The sequence below is a fragment of the Schistocerca serialis genome, chromosome 4, assembly GCF_023864345.2.
Source record: "Schistocerca serialis cubense isolate TAMUIC-IGC-003099 chromosome 4, iqSchSeri2.2, whole genome shotgun sequence".
Classification (NCBI taxonomy): Eukaryota; Metazoa; Arthropoda; class Insecta; order Orthoptera; family Acrididae; genus Schistocerca; species Schistocerca serialis.
Genome location: NC_064641.1, coordinates 629,853,999 through 629,877,631, shown reverse-complemented (window position 1 = coordinate 629,877,631; position 23,633 = coordinate 629,853,999). Strand labels below are relative to the sequence as shown.

The following is a 23,633-nucleotide window of genomic DNA, read 5'->3' as shown; positions in this document are numbered from 1 at the left end:
TGATGATCTAGGACAACACCAGATATAATTACAATGACTGATTTCTGAATTTTGAAAATGTTTTCTTTGTGAGAGGAGTTTCCCCAAAAGATGATTCCATAACTCATTAGTGAATGGAAGTAGGCCGAATAAACAAACTTCTTCATTTTTAAATCACCTATTTCTGCTATCATGCGTAGTGCAAATGTAGCTGAACTAAGGCGTTTCATTAAGTCTAGAGTGTGAGTTTTCCAATTTAGGTTATGGTCAATTTGTAGCCCTAAAAATTTGACACTGTCTACAGCTTTAGTTTTAATTTCGTTGTTTGAATACATTATACTTATAGGGTCAGGTATTCTTTGTGAGATACTAAACTGTATGTACTGGGTCTTGTCAAAAATCAGTGACAATCCATTTGCTGTGAACCACCCATTGATACTTACAAATATTTCATTAGCTGATTGCTCAGTGTGTAATAGGAACAACAAGGGACCTAAAATAGAGCCCTGCGGCACCCCTTGTCTGATGGTTTCATATTTTGAATGACTGTTGTTATGTGGTAAGCCTGATACGACACACACTGCTTCCTATTAAAAAGACAGGGTCAGAACCATGAGCCTTTTACTCCTGTTATCCCACAATATTTTAACTTTTGTATAAGGATATCATGCTTAACACAATCAAAAGCTTTAGCCAGATCACAGAATATTCCAAGTGGTAATAACTTTGATTATAATATATCATCTGTAAAAGTGAATATAGCTTGATCAGTTGACAATCCTTTCCAAAATCCAAACTGATTGTGGATGAGAATATTTTTCTGTACTAAGTGTTTGTAAAGTCTGTTGTACATAACCCTTTCAAATACTTCTGAAAATATTGCCAATAATGAAATAGGATGGAAGTTTTCCACTGAGGATTTGTCTCCTTTCTTGTGTAATGGTTTAACAATAGCATATTTAAGCCTATCTGGAAAAGTACCACTGTGGAGGGTTTCATTACATAAATAACTCAGTATGTCACAAAGTTCTGAGGAGCAACATTTAATTATGGTATTGCTCATTTCATCATAACCACTGGAACATTTGTTTTTAAGAGAGCTAATAATATTAGAAATCTCTTTCGGTTAGGTAGGATATAGTTGAATTTTGTCACACTTATGTGGAAGTGCATTTTTTAAATATTTTAAGCTGTCTTCTGAGGAACTATGTGAACCTGAGTTGTCTGCTACTGAAAGGAAAAAGTTATTGAAAGTGTCTGCAATTTTGGAGGTATCTCTAATCAACTCATTATTTACATTTAACATAATTTCCTCATTTGCATGATTAGTTTTTCCTGTTTCACTTTTTACTGTGTTCCATATAGTTTTTATCTTGTTATTAGAAGCATTTATTTTTTCTTGAAAATAAATACATTTTGAGGTTCTGATTACTTTGTTTAGAATTTTACAATATAATTTGTAATGTGATTTAGCTCTGTAGTCATTGTTTTCCCTTGACATTAAGTACAGCCTTCTTTTTGTTTTGCAAGATACTTTTATTCCGTTTGTAATCCAAGGTTTTGCAATATTTAATCTATTTGCTTTGATTACTTTCTTAGGGCAGCAGTTTTCAATGTGACCTATGACTCTATTAGAGAAACAGTCATATTTTTCATTTATCCCGGGTGAATTGTATACATCTTTCCAGTCTGTATTCCTCAAACAGTTTTTTATACCTACAATTCCTGTTTCATTTATTATTCGTATAGTTTCCCACTTCCTGTTATTAGTTGAATCAGGCCCCACTATATGAAATGTAAGCAACTGGGCATCATGATCTGGAAGGCCATTAAATATTGGATTTATACTATGATTTGCTAGTGTGGTAGTATCTATGAAAATGTTATCATTAGCAGTGCTGCTGGTATCCATAACCCTGGTTGGGAACTGTACTAAGGGAATGAGATTATAAGAAATGGTAAGAGACTCTAGTATGGATCTTGAGTAACTATCTTCCAGAAAATTTAAATTAAAATGTCCACTTGTATGAATTCATTATTTTTAGAAGTTAAGAAATTTAATACTGCATCAAGCTGTTTAGTGAATAGCTGGAAATTACCACTTGGAGTGCTGTATATTGTGACTATAATTACTTTTCTTTTGTGTGTTTCTACTTGTGTGGCGCATGCTTCAAAATGCTGATCACTACAGTATTTAAGAATGTCAATGTTTTTATAATTGTGACCCTTTTTAATGTAAGTGGCAACTCCTCCTTTCTCCATCTCTCTTCTAAAATACTTTGAAGCTAAGGTGTACCCTTCCATATTAAGCATTTCAATTTCACTACCTAAATGATGATCAGAAATATAAATAATATCAACAGGATTTGTAGACTGTAGCTCATCTAAACAGATCTGATATTCATTAATTTTATTTTTTAAACCTCTGATATTTTGATGTAGTAAATTTACTATTACTTTTTTTGTCTTCATAAGTATTATGCTTAACATTTTCAGATACATCTTGTTTCAATATTGAATGTGTAGATAATGAGCTTAACCTAAAAAAGAACTACTTCCATGAGTTGCAGTGTCCCCTCTTATTTGCTATCAACATAGCCAGTATATCCTTCCCTATTCTATTGAGATGCAGGCCATGAGAAGTACAGCCCCACCTACCAATAATGTCAACAGGAACCAAACCAATCCCCGACCCAGCGCCAACCTGAAACAGTCGATTCAACTCCATATTGACCCTCTTCACAGAGCTGTTCAACTTGGGTCAGTCATATCACTTGAAAACAGGCACAAACTCAACATTAGTACGGTTCATTGCTGATGCTATTTTTACCAGGTCACTCTCAATACTGTAGCCGTGGTACCTATCGATACTGTTCCCTGCTCCACCCACTATTACAACATGATCCTCCTTGGTGAAACCTTTACACAAAGATCCTATGCCCTCTATCACTTGGCTGAGAGATGCACTAGGCTTGAAAAAGTTTGTGACCTGGTAACTATCACCTAAATTTCCTTGTAGAAGTTGGCCCACACCTCTTCTATGACTGCTACCTAACAGCAGAATTTTCTTCCTACTTCTCACTTTTTCTGAAGCAACAGGCTTCCTAACTGAGTCCTGCTGTGCATCAGCTACACCTACATCTACATGGGGCTCTTCATTACTTAACTGTGGCAGCAGGGAAAATCTATCTTTTGTGCCAACAATGAAACTGTCAGATACTGTCCTCTTTCTGTGGCTCCTGTTCCCTGCTACCACTTCCCACTTCTCTTCATCCTTCTCCCCCCTTAAGCTAATTAGTTCCTCTCTAGCTTTATCTAATTCAGCCTGAAAGGCTCTAATCTTCCCCTCCTGTTCTGCTATTGTCATATCCTGTTAACTACTGTGATTTGAAATCATCATCCCACATCATATATAATGGAAATAATCCCTTCATCTTGTTGAATCCAAATATATGCCACAATGCTCCATGTAACTGGAAGTAATCCTATTTAGGACCACAATACTTCCTGTGTCCAATGGAATATATTACAACAGTTTCTTAAATGAATAACATTGTATTTCCATTGACATGGAACATCAGCCTTCAGAATGTCATAGGACTTATTTTAGAAACTTATACAGGATGATACTCTTGGAGACAACAGAAATATCATAGGTCCGTGGACCTAATGGTACGCAGCTTTTTGGGACACTTTAGTTAATAAGTAGGCATTGTGAAAATAATCTGTGCAGTGTTGTACTGTACGTTATTGCCTACTTGCTATCAGAATAGTAATCAACTGGCACAGTTCATACATACACTGAAGAGCCAAAGAAACAGGTACAGCGGCCTAATATTGTGTAGCAACCCTGCAAGCATGCAGAAGTGCTGCAACACGACGTGACATGGACTCGACTAACATTTGAAGTAGTGCTGGAGGGAACTGATACCACGAATCCTGCAGGGCTGTTCATAAATTCGTAGAGTACAAGGGGGTGGAGATATCTTCTGAACAGCATGTTTGCAATGCGCCGCAGATGTTCTCAATAATGTTCACCTCTGGGGAGTTTGATGGCCAGAGGAACGTTTAAACTCAGAAGAGTGTTTCTGGAGCCATTCTGTAGCAATTCTGGACGTGTGGGGTGTTGCATTGTCCTGCTGGAATAGTCCAAGTCTGTCTGAATGCACAATGGACTTGAATGGATGCAGGTGATCAGACAGGATGCTTATGTATGTGTCACCTGTCAGTACCGTAGATTTCAATGCTGGGCCATCTACAAGTGTCAGCGTGCAAACCATTCAACGAAACATCATCGATATTGGCTTTCGGAGCCCTAGGCCCACTTGTGTACCCTTGATGACTGCGCGATGCAAAGCTTTACACCTTGCCTGGGCCCATTTAACACCAACACTGGACTGTTGATGACCGGTCAGACAAGTCTCATTTCAAAATGTATCAAGCGAATGGACATGTACGGGTTGGAGACAACCTCATGAATCCATGAACCCTGCATTTCAGCATGGGACTGCTCAAGCTGGTGGAGGTTCTGTAGTAGTGTGGGGCTTGTGCAGTTGGAGTGATATGAAACCCCTGATAGGTCTAAATATGACAGTGATGAAGCTCTCCACAATGGTCTACTCTATGTAACCCTCTTTGTCTCTGCATAGCTGTTACATGCTACATCCATTTAAACCATTTTAGTACAATTAAGCTTTCACCTCCCTCTATAAATTTTGCCATACACATTTTCCTCTATTACCGATTTAACAATTCCCTGATGCCTCTGGATGAATCCCGTCAGTTGATCATATTGATCATCAGGTCACAGTCTAACAATGGAAAAGCATGAATAATATTTGGCTAGTTTTTTCATAAAAATAAGCAAAATGTACATGTGTGTCATTTTTTATAAAGAAGTGCGTCACATTTTGTTTATTATAATGACAAAATTAGTCAGACATTGCAAATGCTATTCCATTGTTATACAGTGACCTGATGATGATTTATGTAGTCAACTGATCTCGCCTTTTAATCAAGTTTTGCCACAAACTTTATTTCCTTATAAATTTGATTCAGTGCCTCTCCATTACTTACTTAATCTACCCACCTAACTGTCAATAAAGATTCCATAACAATTAAATTTATGTTTAGTGTTAACAAATTTCTCTGTTTCAGAAATAATTTTCTTGTTATTGCCAACCTGCTTCTTACATTCCTTATCAGTTATTTTGCTGCCTAAAGTAAAACTCACCTAGTAATTTCTTCATCACTGCCTGATTTAAGTCAACTACATTCCATTACCTTTGTTTTACTTTTTTGATATTCATCTTATAACTTATTTTCAAGACACAATCCTTTCCATTCAACAAATCTTTCAAGTCTTTTGTCACCCATAATGAAATTGTATCTATATCTACATCTACATATATACTCTGCAAACAACTGCACTGTGCATGGTGAATGGTACCCGTACCACTACTAGTCATTTCCTTTTCTGTTCCGCTTGCAAATAGAGCGAACAACAACTGTCTAAAAGTCTCCACATGAGGCCTAATTTCTCACATCTTATCTTCACAGTCCTTATGGAAAATCCATGGTGGTGGCAGTAGAATCGTTCTGAAGTCTGGCCTTGTGAAAAGAGCATCGTCTTCCCTCCAAGGTTTCCTGTTTGAGTTCATGAAGCATCTCCATAATACTTGTATGCTGATTGAACCTACTGGTAACAAATCTAGGAGCATGCCTCTGAGATGGTTCGATGTCTTCCTTTATTCAGACCTGGTGGATATCCCAAACAGCTACTCAGTAGCGAGCCAGTGGGTGTGTTGGACCTTCCATTGAGCTACGGACCCCCTTGAAGATGTCTCCCGCAGTTGGAGACGAAACGTTGGGAATCGACACAGAATTCATCAACCGACCACGGCATAACAGCCCAGATAATTATAATGGACATGATATTTCCGGCCGTGAAAGTCTACACTCCTGATAATACCCTTGTCTCTGATGAACACTTGCCGTCGAGGACCATACTGGGTACTATTACTTGAAGAGTCTTAGATTCACTCACATATCTGGGAACCTAAACTGTAGGCTCGGACCTTTGTCAACAGTTTGCAATGGGGCACCATGTCAAACGCTTTCTGGAAGTCTATCAATATACAATCTGCATGTTGCTCTCCATTCATGGTTTGTAGGATATCATGTGAGAAAAGTGCAAGCTGAATTCCTCACACCCGACACTTTCTAAATTCGTACAGATCTGGGGACGGGAAATTTATTATATTTTATAATTTTTATTATATTATATTATATATTTTATAATATTTCTAAAAACAAAGATGATGTAACTTACCAAACAAAAGCATTGGTATGTTGATAGACACACAAATAAACACAAACACACACACAAAATTCAAGCTTTCACAACCGACGGTTGCTTCATCAGGAAAGAGGGAAAGACGAAAGGATGTGGGTTTTAAGGGAGAGGGTAAGGAATCATTCCAATCCCGGGAGCAGAAAGACTTACCTTAGGGGGAAAAAAGGACAGGCACACACACACACACACACACACACACACACACACACACACACACATCCATCTGCACATATACAGACACAAGCAGACATTTGTAAAGGCAAAGAGTTTGGGCAGAGATGTCAGTTGAGGCGGAAGCACAGAGGCAAAGATGTTGTTGAACGACAGGTGAGGTATGAGCGGCGGCAACTTGAAATTAGCGGAGGTTGAGGCCTGGTGGGTAACGGGAAGAGAGGATATACTGAAGGGCAAGTTCCCATCTCCGGAGTTCTGATAGGTTGGTGTTAGTGGGGAGTATCCAGATAACCCGAACGGTGTAACATTGTGCCATGTGCTGGCCGTGCACCAAGGCATGTTTAGCCACAGGGTGATCCTCATTACCAACAAACACTGTCTGCCTGTGTCCATTCATGGCGAATGGACAGTTTGTTGCTGGTTATAATATTTATTATATTTGAATTCAGAATGTGTTCAAGAATTCTGCAGCAAACCAATGTTAAGGATATTGGCCTGTAATTGTGCTGGTTACTTCTTATAACATATGCAGGAGTCAACTGCGCCTTTATCCAGTCACCTGGGACTTCTTGTCGGGCGAGAGATTCACAATAAATACCACCTACTTATGGGACCAATGCTGTAGAGTATTCTCTGTAAAACTGAATTGGGATTCCATCTGGACCTGGCAACTTGTTTGTTTTCAACTCTTTCAGTTTCTTATAGTTGACAAACCTCAATTTTTTTTTTTATTTCTTCTCCCTGAACTTTCCAAATTTCTCCTTGGTTTTCTGCACTACTTCCTCGATGCACCAGATTAAATAACAGTGGGAATAGGCCTTTCAATTCATATCTGCAAATTGGTTTCTGCACAAGTTACGGATAACTTTTTGCTGCTTGTATGTTACCTCTGCTACCTACAGAATTGCAGACAGTGTGTTCCAGTCAACACTGTCAAAAGCTTTTCTAAATCTACAAATGTTATAAATGTAGGTTCCCCTTTCTTCAGTCTATGTTCTAAGATAAGTCATAGGGCCTGCATTGCCTTGTTTGTTCCTAAATTTTTCTGGAATACAAACTGATCTTTACAGATGTTGCCTTTTACTGGCCTTCCCATTCTTCTGTAATTTTCACACTTGTCAGCTTCTGCCTTCTTTAGAATCAAAATTATTACATTCTTCTTGAAGCCTGGCAGTATTTCACCTGCATCATATTTCTTGCATACCAAGGCTATCTATAATTCTGACAGAAAGTCATTTGCTCCATGTTTCAACTTAAATCTGTCAAATTCTTCTCCAGTCCCTTATCCCCGATACCACCTTCATCTTCCTGTTCTACAAAATTGTCTTCAAATTTGTTTCCTTTGCACAGCTCTTCCTGCCTATTAGAATTTTTTTAGTCCTGGTTTGTTATCTGACAAGTGTGCTCTTGATATTTATCTAACTGCTGCTTTATTTTGCAAGATTCCTTTAATTTTTCCTTTTGGTGACACCAATTTTTGCCATAGTGATGTATGCTTCTGCAGCTTTGTATTTCCTATTTAGCCATTCCTGCTTTGGACTTCATCTTTTTGTCTATTTAATCCTCTGCTGCCTTCATTGTTTCATTTCTCAACTACCTATTTGTCTTCTCTTAAATTAAACTGTTATCAATACTCCCTTTGAAAGTCAACAGATGTTTTTTTACAAAGTTATATGGGTCCCATGTCCTCAATTTCTTCAGTTTTAATCTGGATTTAATAACCAATAAATTGTTTGTGGAATCCACTTCTGCCACTAGAAATGTTTTGCAGTTTCAAAATCTCTATCTTACCATTATATAACATATCTGAAACCTGGAGCCACCAGATCTGTTCCATATATACAACCATCTTTCCTTCTTCATAAATCAAATGTTTATCATTATTAACACTTTCGCTGCGGCTGACACTTATAAGTGTCAAAACAAGCCACGAGCCAGTGCGGCTGACGTTTATAAGCGTCCACGCTCACTGTCGGATTACGCAGTCTAGTTGCAGTGTCTAAGCTAGTATGAAAGCGTGTACACCTTTGTGTGGTCAGTTATCGAACATATATTGTTCATAATGGAGACTAATGAACAGACACCTGGACCTTCCAATGTGAAAAGGAGCAGGAAAAGTGTTAAATTGACAAAGGAACAGTTACTTAGTGTACTAGACGACAGTGATTTTCTGTGTACTGAGGACGAGGCATACCATGGACATTATATTTAGAGGCTGCAGAAGAACTGCAGAGTGATGATAGCATGGAAGCACAGCTTTCGAATCTGTTTCATGACAGTACCTGCCGTTTCAGAGTGTTACCGGCCCGCACTCGCATGTTGCCGGGCCGCACTGGAGAGTTGCGCGCCTGCACTGATGCCGCAGTGAAAGTGTTAAATTATGCTCTCTGCAAAACACCTACCGGGAGTATTCCCCTTGCATTCCTTCTTCCCATTTGATGTTCTCTCCTTTTCTTTCTTGTCCCCACTGACCACAAATTCTCATTACATCTAACTTCAACTTATGCATTTCTTTTTTAGAGTCTCTTACCTAACTACCTTGTGTAAGTGACATAACATTCCATGCTATGAACTGTACAACACCAGAAGGTTTTCCCATGACATCATCCTGAGTAGTCCCTGCCGTGCAGCTATTTTACCTATGGAATATTTTTATCCAGGAGGACACCACCGCCGCCAGCAATTATTATTATAGAGCTGCACATCCTTGGGAAATATAATGGCTAGTTGCACTTGACTTTTAGATGATTACAGTAAGAACAATGCAAGGCAGTATTGGCTAATATTATAAGATCAGACAGCCATTCAGTCTCTTGCCCTTGCACATCTCCAGAAACCATATGTTAGTCTAACCTTTCTACAGGTACTCTTCTGTTGTTGTTGCATCTACTGTATGCCTGACACACAAGCCACGCATCCATGACAAGGTCCATGGTTTCCAGGGAGGATGTACATATCTTTTGTTTTTTGTTGTGATACTTCAGTTATTTTGTGTTATTCCCTATTGTCAGATTACGTATTTTCACTTCATTGCACACAAATGAAAAGCGCCGTCCCACTCGGTTTTAAAACGCTGGTACTTTGTAAAGTACCAGCATGCATGTCACATGCTTACAAGTCATTATAAGATTTCCCAAAAATATTAAGGGTTTAAAGTCTTTTGTCAACAGTAATTATTATGAGTCACCCTAAGCCATGCAGTACGTACAGTCCACACCTACTTCTCTCATCCTTTGAGCCCTTTTCAAGTTGTGCAGTTGGTTCGCATAACAGTTTCCGTTCGTTATTGGCCAGACTAATTTTCCAGGGCAACATAACTGATGTCAATGAAGTACTTATGCTACGTAAGTGAATTATAAAAATATTGCTGATAAATGAAATTCCAGTTGGCTTCCATAAGTGATTAATGCTATCTGTCACTAACAGAGTAAATAAATGCAATTTACACTTGAAAATTCATACTTATGATTAGACTTTTTGTCTATATGTAAAATTTAATGATCATTTCAATATTCATCTAATCAGTCACCAGCAGATTTAAGACAAACTTGAAAACTTCCCTTAACTATCATTGTTTTATAGCTATAACTTTGGCTTCGAGTAAAATCAAATCAGATGTCCATGTTTTAACCTTCATGCAGTGACTTGCATCATTTTTCTAAAGAAGCTGTTTTTCATTATGACTGAAATATTGGTTGTTGAAAAATGAGTTCAGTCAAATGCTCACCAGCAGTTTAATGATGGGTAATATACACACAGTTGAAAACAGCAGAATCAAATTATTTTTTCTGTTCTTAAGTGTGCCTATATGCCACACATCTGCAAGTGAGTGTGCTAAATCTATACCGGAAATGTAATACCAGGTAGTTATAATTAAATTGATGCAGTTCCAACTGCTGCAGTGTGAGCTGTATACATCACAGATATGACCCTTAATCAGTGTGCTCATGGAGTATGTTGGAAAAGATAATAATTCCACTTTCTACCACCAGGTGGAAATATGGCACTGTAAGCAGTCAGAATGTGGTGTGGGCACAGGAAAAGGGGAGGAACAATCAGACACATGATATTAGTGGTTCTGGCACATTCATTAGGATATAGTCACAAGTTTCAACATGTGTTGTGTATGGACTCCTGATTCAGTAACATGCTGCATCCATAACATGGCATGGTCGACAGTTGCTCACAGCACATCCGGTGTAATCAGAGCAATACAACACAAAATATGAACTATCATCATTTGTTTATCTTGTCCACATTCACAAAAATTATTGAGAAAGTACTTCATACAAGACTTGTGATGTGAGGCATCACAAAAACTTTTACACCATCAGTGAAAGACACCTTTTTGGAAACAAACTATGTCCACAGCTGAACCTGTATTTTTCTTTCACAATGTACTGGAATCCTACATAAAAAAATTGAGCCAATTGGTATATTTTGTGATCTTTCTAAGGGTTTTAGCAGTGTGGATCACAAAACAGTACTCTCCAAAGTGTGCCACTGTGGCGTTAGGGGCAGTAGGACACTGGATAAAATCCTACGTCCAAGAAGCAGAGGGTATTTTTGGATAACAGCAGCAAAGCTGGTGGAAGGGGAAACTGTACTGCATGGAGTACAGTCCTCCACCACTGCTATTTCTCGAAATTTAGGGTTGCTTAAAGTAGTTTTTGGTAACTGTTTTGGAGTTCAGGGTAAAAAAAAAAAAAAAAAACTTAACATGGGAGATTTTATAAATCACAAACCATAAAAAGGTCAACTTACAATAAATAACTTTTAATTAATTTTCTGGATACAGAAGATAATATTTTTTAAAAAAAATTATGTAACAAAACTCACTGGATATTTCTGTCTTCTACCCAGTTTGTCATTCTTATTCTTCTCTGTCTCTTTTTACTGAATATGTCAATGATATTTTCAATGTCCATATCTCTTTCTTTATGGATATTTGCCAGAGCCAATCCATTTAGTCTCACCTGCCCCACTGTCTTTTTTCATCTCAAAGTAGAGAAGCTTCGTTGTTTCAGGTCTTTTACTTTCATCAACCCACTTTTTCTTCCAGTGTCAGCTCTCCTTTCATTAAAAGTGAATAACTCTCCAAAAACTGTCTCTATAATGAGCTTTCACAAATTCCTGTTACTCTTGTGTGTAGTTGATATATACTGGTCAGTAGGTGGTGCGCACCCACTGGCGTTGCCAGCACTGAAACGCTTCTACAGAATGTGCATGTCCGGGAAAATAATACGATTTGACCCAGATGTCCGGCGATTTCGAAGTTTTTGTCTGGGGGGTCAGCAATTTAAGTGATGATAGGCATACCCGGCATATTTAGCTTTCTTGATTATTGTAACTGGTACATTAATATACATCCAGTGTATATTAATAAATAATACGACACCCATTTTAAGTTAAATGATATTTATCGGTTTAGATAGTAAGCTATTTGCCTTTCTTATTCTTTTGTTTGAAATACATTGCAACCTATATTGCTACATAATTATTAAAAAAGTGATTGACTCTGTTGAAGTAATATATTCGATGATTTCTGGAGTCATTTTATCCAGTGTACTATGATACTCCATTGGAAGGGGGGGAGCTATAGCCCCCCCCCCCCCCCCCCCCCCGAACCTTTGTCACTGCACCTGTGTGACATGCATGGACACACAAACAAATTACAATGTCAAAAAACTGTATGATTTATTCAAGAGAAAGAATTGAGCAAGTTAACAACACATTGGTCCTCTTTTGACCATTATGCAAGCAGTTATTTGGCTTGGACTGATTCACTAACTTTTTGGATGCTGTCCTGGGGGCATCATGCAAAATTCTGTCCAGTTGGAATATTAGATCATCACCATCGCAAGCCGGTTGGAGGGTCCTGCCCATACTGCTCTAAACATTCTCAATTGTGGAGAAATCCAGTACCCTTGCTGGCCAAGGTAGGGTTTGACAAGCATGAAGACATGCAGTAGAAACTCATGCCATGTAAGGAAATGTAAGCCCAGGATGGCATCCCATGAAAGGCAATAAAATGGGGCACAGAATATTGTTGATGTACCACTGTGCTGTAAGGGTGCTGCAAATGACAACCAAAGGGGCATGCTGCAAAATGAAATGGCAACCCAGACTATCGGCAACCCAGACTATCACTCCTAGCTGTCGGGCCATGGGTGACAGTCAGGTTAGTGTCCCACCACTGTCTGGGGTGTCTTGAGACGTGTCTTCACTGGTAATCGAGGCCTAATTCGAAGGAGGACTTTGAACACAGTTCTACTCCAGTCAGTGAGATTCCAGGCCACAATGACCAGTGAAGGCTTATGGGGAGATGTCCCAGACAGTGATGGGATCACCAACCTCACTCACATTCCATACAACCCAACAAACAGTATTGATGGTCTGGGATGTCATTTCATTTCATAGAAGGATCCATTTTGTTTTCATTTTTCATGTTTTTGTGTTATGTTGATGATATTCTGCACGCTGTTTTGTTTCCCTTCATGGCAAGCCCTCATGGGCTTACATTTTGGTACGATAATGTCTGCCCGAACACAGTGAGAATTTCTTCTGCTTATCTTTGTGGTTGCCAAACCCTACCTTAGCCAGCAAGGATGCAGCTCTCCCCAACTGAGAAGGTTTAGAGCATTATGGGCAGGGCCCTCCAATCAGCTCAGGATTTTGATGATCTAATGTATCAACTGGACAGAATGTAGCACGATATCCCTCAGGACAGCCAACAACTGTATCAGTTGATGCCAAGCTGAATAACTGCTTGCATAAGAGTCAGATGTAAACCAACTCAATATTGACTTCCACAATTTGGGTATTCTCTTGAATAAATCATCCATTTTTTCTGAAATTATAATTGTTTGTTTGTACATGTCATCACATCTACCATTTTCTGTACTGTTTGGATAGTTCTCCCTTGGTGCATCTTTTTGTATTAGAGTGTATAAATATGACTTACATTTTTCACAATACATGCTTGTTCACTATGTTTGACAACAGTACTAGCACTGTGACAAACAATAAACATTCCACCGCTATAGAGGATACGCTAACACATTACTCTACGAACTCATAACCTGGTTCAAAGTAAACTCACTGTCAATAAATATGAGTAAAACTAATTATGTCCATTTCAGTTTTAATCACTAAATCCTGTAGGAGAAACCTATTGTACGCAGCAGTCAGAAAATATAAAGGGTAGACTGTCCCACATCCTTAGGTATCTTCATTGGTGGCAACGTTACCTGGGAACATCATGTTGTCCAGACCCTACAAAGTTTGTCCTCAGCTATTTTTACTGTAAGGACATTGGTAACATCAGTGCCACAAAATCTACTCACTCTGGGTACTTCCACTCTTATGTGCTGTGGAGTTATTTTCTACAGCAGTTCACAAACACCAAAGAACATTTTCTTTCTGCAGAGAAAGACTAACAAATTATTTGCAGAGTTTCCCCACAAGAAATTCATGTCAATCTTTTTTAACAAACATGTGCTACCACAACATCCAAATAAATACTATTATGAGCTCCATGGTTAACAATCCTGTGCATTATGAAACCAGTGAAATTTACCATGTTCACAATGGAAGGAAGGCTGACCCCCACTGTTATTTCAAAAATCTAACCACGGCACAAAAAGGTTTACAGTGTTCCGATACTAATATGTTTAGTTCACTGTCTAATAGTATCAGAGGTCTGTGAATTAACAGTACATTATTTAAAACTAAAGTAAAGATGGATTTGCTCAATAAAACTTTATTCATTAGAAGAATTTTTATAAGATATAGTTATAGACTGTTTTACAAATATATTTTGATTGTTATGTATTATTGTACATGTACTAATTATTGTACTATGCCTATTTTGACGTAGTTCTGTGTCTGTAAATTAACTGTACTTTCCCTTAAAATCACTTTAAACATTCTATGTAATTTATATTTATATATTTTTTGACTTGCACCTACCATCTCACATGCATAAAAGGATCAACAGAATGTGTGTGTCATTACAGATGTGCAAAGATGCAAAATAGTCACAGAATATGGTCCTTGTGAAAAAAAATGTTAACATTATTATTTATTATTTCAAATACTAAATCTCTCTTACTGATTGTTGAAACGGTAATTGATGACAGTTGATCTTAAGTGCTTTGATTTACTAATTTCTTACTGTGGTTTCTCCTCTCCTTTCCATTTGTACTAGGATCTAAATGTGAAACACACAGGGTTAGTGTGCTGTCTGCAAAGTACTTTGCTGATAGGCATGATCTGCTACATCACACAATTTAAAATTATCCAGACAACCTGAACTGTAACTTGAGTCATCAATTCACATATAATTTGTAGCCCAGTGATTACGCGGGCAAAAATATGAGAGAGATCATGTATAAAATTTAGCTGTACAGTTCATCATTTGCTTATGACAACAGTGATTTGTAGCCATGAATAATCTTTGAGCGCCTGTAGTGGTGGTGGTGGTGGTGGTAGCAATGGTGGACAACAATGATGCCTTTATTGTGGTAGTCCCATTATATCTGTGATAACTGATCAAGAAATATCCTGTAAAAATACAGATATGCCTTTTTACACACACATTCAAAAAGTTCGTACAGTGTGCTGTACCCCACCTTCTGCCCCCCGCCCCCCACTGAATCAACATCAATTCTTCAATAATCCACTCTGTACATAGGAGACGAACAGTCAGACTAAGGCAGCTGCTGTTATAAGCACAAGAAAAGACTGCTGGGATAGACAACTTGGTCAATGGGGTTGAAGCATTTACTGGACGAACTGTATTTTGTCTCGAGTGAAATTTGAGACTGAGAAATGCTCAGTAGGGAGAATGCAGCATGTTTTCCTGGATGGAGAGAGACAAACAGTTATATGAGTAGCTCCACGTGTGCACAATGACCCTGTTCATGTTGCATATTAATGACCTTGCAGACAACAACAGTAACATCAGATTTTTAACAGGTGGAGGTATCCATAATGATGTACTGTCTAATTTTTAAAACTGCACAAATATAGAGTTAGATCTTGATAAGATTTGAAAGTGGTGCAAAGACTGGCAACATGCTTTAAATGTTAAAAATGTGAAATTTGGCACTTTATGAAATGAAAAAAATGTAGTGGTTTGCAGAGTATGGATCTACATTTAAGATCACTTTGTATATATCGTATGTTCAGGTTCCATCACAAGTTTTGCTGGTATGTAAGTCATACTCCAGTACGAAGACCAATGAGAATTGACACCTAGCAATATAAACACAAGCCCATTTCTTTCAGCTCCACTTAATTCTCATGGTTATGCCTAATGGTCCTATTTTTCTGAAACTGACATATTAAGCAGCAAAGAAGTTTCTATTAGAAACTGACTTTGAATGGTCATGTAAATTGCAGAAGACTGTTTAATACACAACTGTAGTGCACATTTTGGACTCATTCCCCCCATATAGGATTTTGTTGCATATCTACAACATTTAAACTTAGATAATTGTTGTCATTATTCTAAACTTTTTTCTTCCAAGTGCCTCCTACTGTGGATTTGTCATTTCAGCTTGTTGATTCTGAAATGCCTGCTAAGAGCATTCACCAGCCAGTGATTTCTAATTTTATATCACTTAGATCTTTGTCTAATAAAATGAGTAATTTCTGACAACTATGAAAAAGTTAACTTAATCTTGAATATTTCAAAGCTGTAAACTATTATCCTATTCTTTTTCAGGTTGTCACAAACAAGGAATTCACACAAGCCTTTGCTAGAGCACTGTGGCGGCCAGCTTTCATCCCACTGCCAGAAATGGTTTTGAATTTGGCCTTCAGTGAAGACAGAGCAAAGATGATTACAGAGGGACAAAAGGTTATTCCTAAACGAACCCTGTCATATGGGTTCCAGTATAAATTTCCTGACATTGAGTCCGCTTGTAAAGATATTGTGAGCTCAAAATAATTTTGAAAATGAATGTCAGTTAAGTTATTAGACTGTCTGTAATTAAAAGTGTCATTTCCAACATGTGGTACAATGTTTTTCTTTTATCTCCAAAGTGTTTATCCTCTCTTTACCCATGAGTGTTTGCGCGCGCACGGGGGGAGGGAGGGGGGGGGGGGGGGGGGGTTTGGAGGATCAATCCAATAATGAATGCTGGGGTCACAAACAATTTCGCCATTACAACTGCACAAAGGATGGGGATAGCAAAAAAAATGAAATAGTGGAGGATGTCTTATGTGATTGGAAGCATTCTTCAGGAACATAAAATAAAAACTAGCAGGTTATGCTCAGTGTTGTAGATTAAGACAATTTAATGTGCTATTTCTGGAATACAGAGTGTTCGACTATGTGCTTAGAGGATGGCACACTGTAAAAAGTAATTTTATTCTTGGATCCATAAAACTTTTTTTGTTGGAAACTTGCTAATATTATCTCCTTTGGTATCAACAGGAAACATCACAAAAAAATTACGTCACATGCTTCCATCTACATGGCAGTGGAACAATCAACTGAAAATGGCATAAATATTGCACAATTGCAGATGTGAAGTTCGGTAACTAGAACAAAGAATGTGAATGGCATACTGATAAATGGAAGCATATAACCTAATTTTTGGTAGGGTGTTGCATGATAATGCCCAAGAAGATGAAATTACCTTAACTGCTAATGAAATGAAATGAAGTGTGTTTCAAATAAACACAGTCACACAGAACACCGACTTCTTTCAAGATACTGAAAGGGACCTGAAATGCATCCGAAACAATAGTACTCTGTTCAAGGTTCACTTTTAAATTATTTTGTATTGCTCCTTATAAACGCATAGTAGGATTCTCACCTATGCAGACTAGTATTAAACATTTAATAGTATCTCATTTGATTAACATCAATTAGGAATGTGCCTATGCTTGTACACTTTACAAATATATTTTCCCTTCAGTTTGCATCTTTCTCTTTACAGAAAACTCTTCAGTTGTCATACATGAAGATTTCAAATTGGCTGTGAAGAAAATGTTAAGATAAATGAAAGTGTAGTAACTTTACAAAATGTTTTTAATCCTTGACATTTATGTGAAATGCATACATAGTTGATGGAGTTAACACATAAAGGAATTCAATAGCTGCATGAACACCCAGAATTTCTTCCTGAGAGTCAAGGTTCAAAAGTTGTTGCACTGCAACCTGTTTCACATGTCTGCCAGTTCGACGATTTCTGAGTTCTCCATTCACTGGACACGGTTGTCTGTATATGTATATATGTCTAGTTGCTTCACATATAGCAACATATGACAGATCTGCAACAGAAGAATAATAAATTAAGTGTTGACCGCTTAACCATCTAAACGCGGACAATTTTCCATTTTATCCACACAAAATCACAGAGCAGTTTTATTCAATAATTACAATAGTTGTAAGGACAGAATTAAAGGAATGTAACAACAAAACCACAAACTTAATTTACAACTGATTTTTAATTGACATATATAATGTGGGAAACATGAAAATTGCATTCAACATTATGAAAGCAGAATCAACTTATTGATAATTTTTCGGAGTGTTTTATATCTTGAAGCAAGGTTCCACACACAAGCTCAGGAATATGGTTACAAAATTGCTCCTCCCGATGTTGCAACCAAAAGACGATTTTTTTTTTAAATTATAAATGTGTGGTGTCTGTTCTTTCAGACATGTCTGAAAGAACAGACACCATGCATTCATAACAAATAAAAAACTTATTTGCCTCAATGGATCTACGATCTTCAGTGCAGATACATACCATCATTTGGCCTCCAGCGGGAATCAAAAATTAGACAGCATGAAGAACGTGGACGGGTAGGTGGTGCTTGGTGGTAGTGTGGGTTGGACTGAGAACAGGCTGAGATAGTCAATGCATTTACAATAAGCACTGTGTTCGGATGGCGTTTTGGGTTACGCAGCTGCCTAGTAAGCTGGTGATCCCAGGTTTGAGTCCCAGTCCGGCACACAGTTTTACACTTTGCTGCCGAATCCGCAGAAAGTCCCAATGCAGCTAACATCATCAGTTCCTTCCCCTTCCTATTATTTCTCCCCTTCCCCCTCCAATTTGCAAAAAGAAAAAAGATTCTCTAGGAAAATAACAATCTACAAGGTTGTGAAGCAACAGAAAAAGATCAGACAGGAAAATCTTAACTTTTGCTGTGCAAACAGTGCACAGAAATTATGTCCAAAACGAGAACAGCAGGGCCCACGAAATTGTCCAGAAAGAGCTGAACACACAAGTTCACATTGCCCGTGGCTGGGAGAAAAGAGGGGGGGGGGGGGGGGGGGGGGGGATTAATAGAAGCATAGTCTGTATTAAAAATTCACAGGTAAGTTACAATACTTTTCGGTAAATATTCTGATACTTACTACTTTGATCAGTGCCCAAATACGTTGCCACACATACCATTTTACAATATATATGCCAACTACGCTATGTGACAAGATGGTTCTACAGACAGGATAACTTTCAAAATGAAACTCAGGTACCATACACATAGTTAACAATGGCTCCTATCTATGGAATTTATTGACCTCCTAAAATTGCAACTGATATGCTGAACCATGGACCTTGCCACTGATGGGGAGACTTGTGTGCCTCAGTGAAACAGATAGCCGTATGATAGGTGCAACCACAATGGAGGGGTAAATGTTGAGAGGCCAGACAAATGTGTGGTTTCGGAAGAGGGGCAAGCAGCCTTTTCAGTAACTGCAAGGGCACCAATCTGGACGATTGACTGATCTGGCCTTGTAACATCAACCAAAGCAGCCTTGCTGTGCTGGTACTGTGAACGGTTGAAAGCAAGGGGAAATAAGGCTGTAATTTTTCCTGACGGCAAGCAGCTTTACTGCATGATTAAATAATGACGGCATCCTCTTGGGTAAAATATTCAAGAGGTAAAAACAGTCCCTCATTAGTATCTACAGACAGAAACTACTCAGGATGACGTCGTTGTCACGTTAAAGAAAACTGGCGCTCCACAGATTGGATCGTGGGATGTCAGATCCCTTAATTGGGCAGGTAGGTTAGAAAATTTAAAAAGGGATAGGTTAAAGTTAGATATAGTGGGAATTAGTGAAGTTTGGTCGCAAGACGAACAAGACTTCCGGTCGGGTGAGTACAGGGTTATAAATACAAATCGAATAGGGCTAATGCAGGAGTTGGTTTAATAATCAATAAAAAAAAAAGGAGTGCAGGTAAGCTACTACAAACTGCATGGTGAAAGCATTATTCTAGCCAAGATAGACGTGAAGCCCATGCCGACCACAGTAGTACAAGTTTATATGCCACCTAGCTCCACAGATGATGAAGATATTTAAGATAGGTATGATGCGATAAAAGAAATTATTCAGATAGTTAAGGGAGATAAAACTTTAATAATAATGGGGGTTTGGAATTCAATAGTAGGAAAAGGAAGAGAAGGAAAAGTATTAGGTTAATATGGACTCGGGGTAAGGAATGAAAGAGGAAGCCGTCTGGTAGAATTTTACACAGAGCATAACCGAATCATAGCTAACACTCAGTTTAAGAATCATGAAAGAAGGTTATATAAGTGGAAGAGGCCTGGAAACACTGGAAGGTTTCGATAGATTATATAATGGTAAGAAAGATTTACGAACCATGTGTTAAATTGAAGACATTTTCAGCGGCAGATGTGGACTCTGACCAAATTTATTGATTAAGAACTGCAGATTAAAACTGAAGATACAGCAAAACGGTAGTAATTTAAGGAGATGAGACCTGGATAAACTGAAAGACCCAGGGTTTGTAGAGAGTTTTAAGAGACAGCATTAGGGAACAATTAACAAGAGCAGGGGAAGAAATACAGTAGAAGAAGAATGGGTAGCTTTGAGGAATGAAATAGAGAAGGCAGCAGGTAAAAAGATGAGTGCTAGTAGAAATCTTTGGGTAACAGAAGAGATACTGAATTTAATTGATGACAGGAGAAAATGCAAAAATGCAGTAAATGAAGCAGATGAAAAGGGGTACGAACATCTCAAAAATGAGATCGACAGGAAGTGCAAAATAGCTAAGCAGGGATGGCTAGAAGACAAATGCAAGGATGTAGAGCCACATATCACTAGTAATACGAGAGATACTGCCTAAAGGAAAATTAAAGAGACCTTTGGAGAAAAGAGAACCACCGGTATGAACGTCAAGAGCCAAGACGGAAAACCAGTCCTAAGCAAAGAAGGGAAAGCAGAAAGGTGGAAGGAGTATATAGAGGGTCAACACAAGGGCAATGTACTTGAGCGCAATATTCTGAAAATTCAAGAGGATGTAGATGAGGATGAAATGGGTGATACGATACTGTGTGAAGAATCTGACAGAGCACTGAAACACCTAAGTTGAAACAAGGCCCCATGAGTAGACAGCTTTCCATTAGAACTACTGATAGCCTTGGGAGACTCAGCCATGACAAAACTCTACCATCTGGTGAGCAAGATGTATGACACAGGTGAAATACCCTCAGATGTCAAGAAGACTATAACAATTCCAATCCCAAAGAAAGCTGGTATTGACAAGTATGAAAATTATCGAACTACCAATTTAATACACCATAGCTGCAAAATACTAACATGAATTCTTTACAGAATGTAAATCTGGTAGAAGCCAACCTCAGGGAAGATTAGTTTGGGTTCCATAGAAGTATTAGAACATGCGAGGCAATACTGACCCAATGACTTATCTTAGAAGATAAAGGAAAGGCAAACCTATGTTTCTAACATTTGTAGACTCAGAGAGCGCTTTTGACAATGTTGACTGGAATACTCTCTTTCAAATTCTGAAGGTGGCAGGGGTACAATACAGGGAGCGGAAGGCTATTTACAATTTGTACAGAAACCAGATGCCACTTATAGGGTTGTAGCGTATCCCCAATGTTATTTAATCTGTATATTGAGCGAGGAGTAAAGGAAATAGAAGAAAAATTTGGAGTAGGAATTAAAATCCATGGAGAAAAAATTAAAACTTTGAGGTTTGTCGATGACATTGTAATTCTGGCAGACAGCAAAGAACTTGGAAGAGCACTGAACGAAATGGACAGTGTCTTGAAAGGAGGATATAAGATGAACATCAACAAAAGTAAAATGAGAGTAAAGGAATGTAGTCGAATTACATCAGGTGATGCTGAGGGAATTAGATTAGGAAATGAGACACTTGAAGTATTAGAGGAGTTAGTAGGGGAGCAAAATAACTAATGATGGTCAAAGTAGAGAGGATACAAAGTGGTGACGCTATAGCAAGGAAAGCGCTTCTGAAAAGGTGTGAAATTTGTTAACACTGAGTATAAATTTAAGTTTCAGGAAGACTTTTCTGAAAGTATTTGTATGGAGTGCAGCTATGTATGGAAGTGAAACATGGATGATAAATAGTTTAGACAAGAAGAGAACATAAGGTTTCGAAATATGGTACTGCAGGAGACCCAGAATATTAGATGGGTAGATCAAGTAACTAATGAGGAGGTACTGAATAGAATTGGGGAGAAGAGGAATTTGTGGCACAAACTTGACTAGAAGAAGGGTTCAGTTGGTAGGACATGTTCTCAGGCATCAAGGGATCATCAATTTAGAACTGGAGGGAAGCACGGAGGGTAAAAATTGTAGAGGGAGACCAAGAGATGAGCACACTAAGCAGATTCAGAAGGATGTAGGATGCAGCAGTTACTCAGAGATAAAGAAGCTTGAACGGGATAGAGTAGCATGGAGAGCTTAATCAAACCAGTCTCTGGACTGAAGACCACAACAACAACAACAAATGATCATTCAACAAAAAATGATGTAAAATCTTAAAAATGGCATCGTCCTTCAAAAATTAAATAAACAATGGTACCTGTATGACAAAAAATGTAGAATTAAATTTAAATTTCTATAACCAAAAGATTTGGGATTTTAATACTTGTGAACAATGAGTAATTCATAACAGAAATGTCAACAAACTCTAGGCATCAGTAATAAGTTATGACAAAATGAAACAAATCTGGCAATTGACTGAGTGCCAGAACTATTACCCATGTACACCTGCATCTGCATTTCCATCAACATACATAATCCGCAAGGGACCGAGTTCGAGTCTCCGCTCGGCACACAGTTTCAATCTGCCAGGAAGTTTCATATCAGTGCACATTCCGCTGCAGAGTGAAAATCGCATTCTGAAGTCACTGTATGTCACATGGCAGAGAGGTCATATCACACTTCCTCGGACACTCCTGACTATACCCATGGCTCTGATGAACACTTGCCATCCCATATATCTGGAAACCTATTTCTTATGCTCAGGCCTTCTTTAACAGTCAGCAATGAGGCACTGTGTCAAACACTTTCCAAAAATTTAGAAATATGGTATCAGCCTGTTGCCTTTCATCCATGGTTCACAGGGCATTGTAAGAGAAAAGGGCAAGCCGAGTTTCGTGTGAGTGATGGTTTTTAAATCACTGTTGATCTGTGGATAGAGGTTATCCTTTCTCAAGGGAATTTATTATATTCAAACTTAGAATACACCTGAGAATTTTCCAGAAAACTGATGTTAAAGATTCTGTTTTACAATTTTGCAGGACCGTTCTTTTGCCCTTCCTATATACATGAGTCATATGCACTTTTTCCCAGTCATTAGGGACTTTGCACTGGGGAAGGAATTCACAATAAATGCAGCCTAAGTAAGACTACAGTGCCGAAGAGTACTCTCTGTAAAACAGAGCTGTGATTCCATCCAGACCTGGCAACTTATTTGTTCTCAACTCTTTCAGTTACATCTACATCGATACTCTGTAAATCACATTTAAGTGCTGACAGTGGGTTCATCAAACCACCTTCACAATTCTCTATTATTCCAATCTCATACAGTGCGTGGAAAGAACAAACACCTGTATCATTCCGTACGAGCTCTGATTTCCCTCATTTTCTCATGGTGATCGTTTCTCCCTATGTAGGTCGGTGTTAACAGAATATTTTCACATCCGGAGGAGAAAGTTGGTCATTGGAATTTCAAGAGAAGATTTTGTCGCAACAAAAGAGTATTTGTTTTAATGTCCAGCCCAAATCTTCTATCATTTCAGTGACACACACTCCCATATTTCGTGATAACACAAAACATGCTGCCCTTATTAGAACTTTTTC

At 38.2% G+C, this 23,633-nt stretch overlaps 2 protein-coding genes across 4 annotated transcripts in view; one reads left to right on the top strand and one right to left on the bottom strand.

Moving 5' to 3' along the window:
• LOC126475460 (epimerase family protein SDR39U1) overlaps positions 1-16,526 on the top strand; it is a 45,568-nt gene extending 29,042 nt beyond the window's left edge. For all 3 annotated transcript variants that reach the window (XM_050103340.1, XM_050103341.1, XM_050103342.1), the window contains exon 6: positions 16,239-16,526. In XM_050103340.1, coding sequence (XP_049959297.1) covers positions 16,239-16,463 — 225 coding nt within the window. In that variant the 3' untranslated portion in view covers positions 16,464-16,526. The remainder of the gene's footprint in view (positions 1-16,238) is intronic.
• Positions 16,527-17,534: 1,008 nt separating this feature from the next.
• Positions 17,535-23,633, bottom strand: part of LOC126475459 (nudC domain-containing protein 1) — a 124,010-nt gene continuing 117,911 nt past the window's right edge. The window contains exon 10 of the mRNA XM_050103339.1: positions 17,535-17,794. Coding sequence (XP_049959296.1) covers positions 17,553-17,794 — 242 coding nt within the window. The 3' untranslated portion in view covers positions 17,535-17,552. The remainder of the gene's footprint in view (positions 17,795-23,633) is intronic.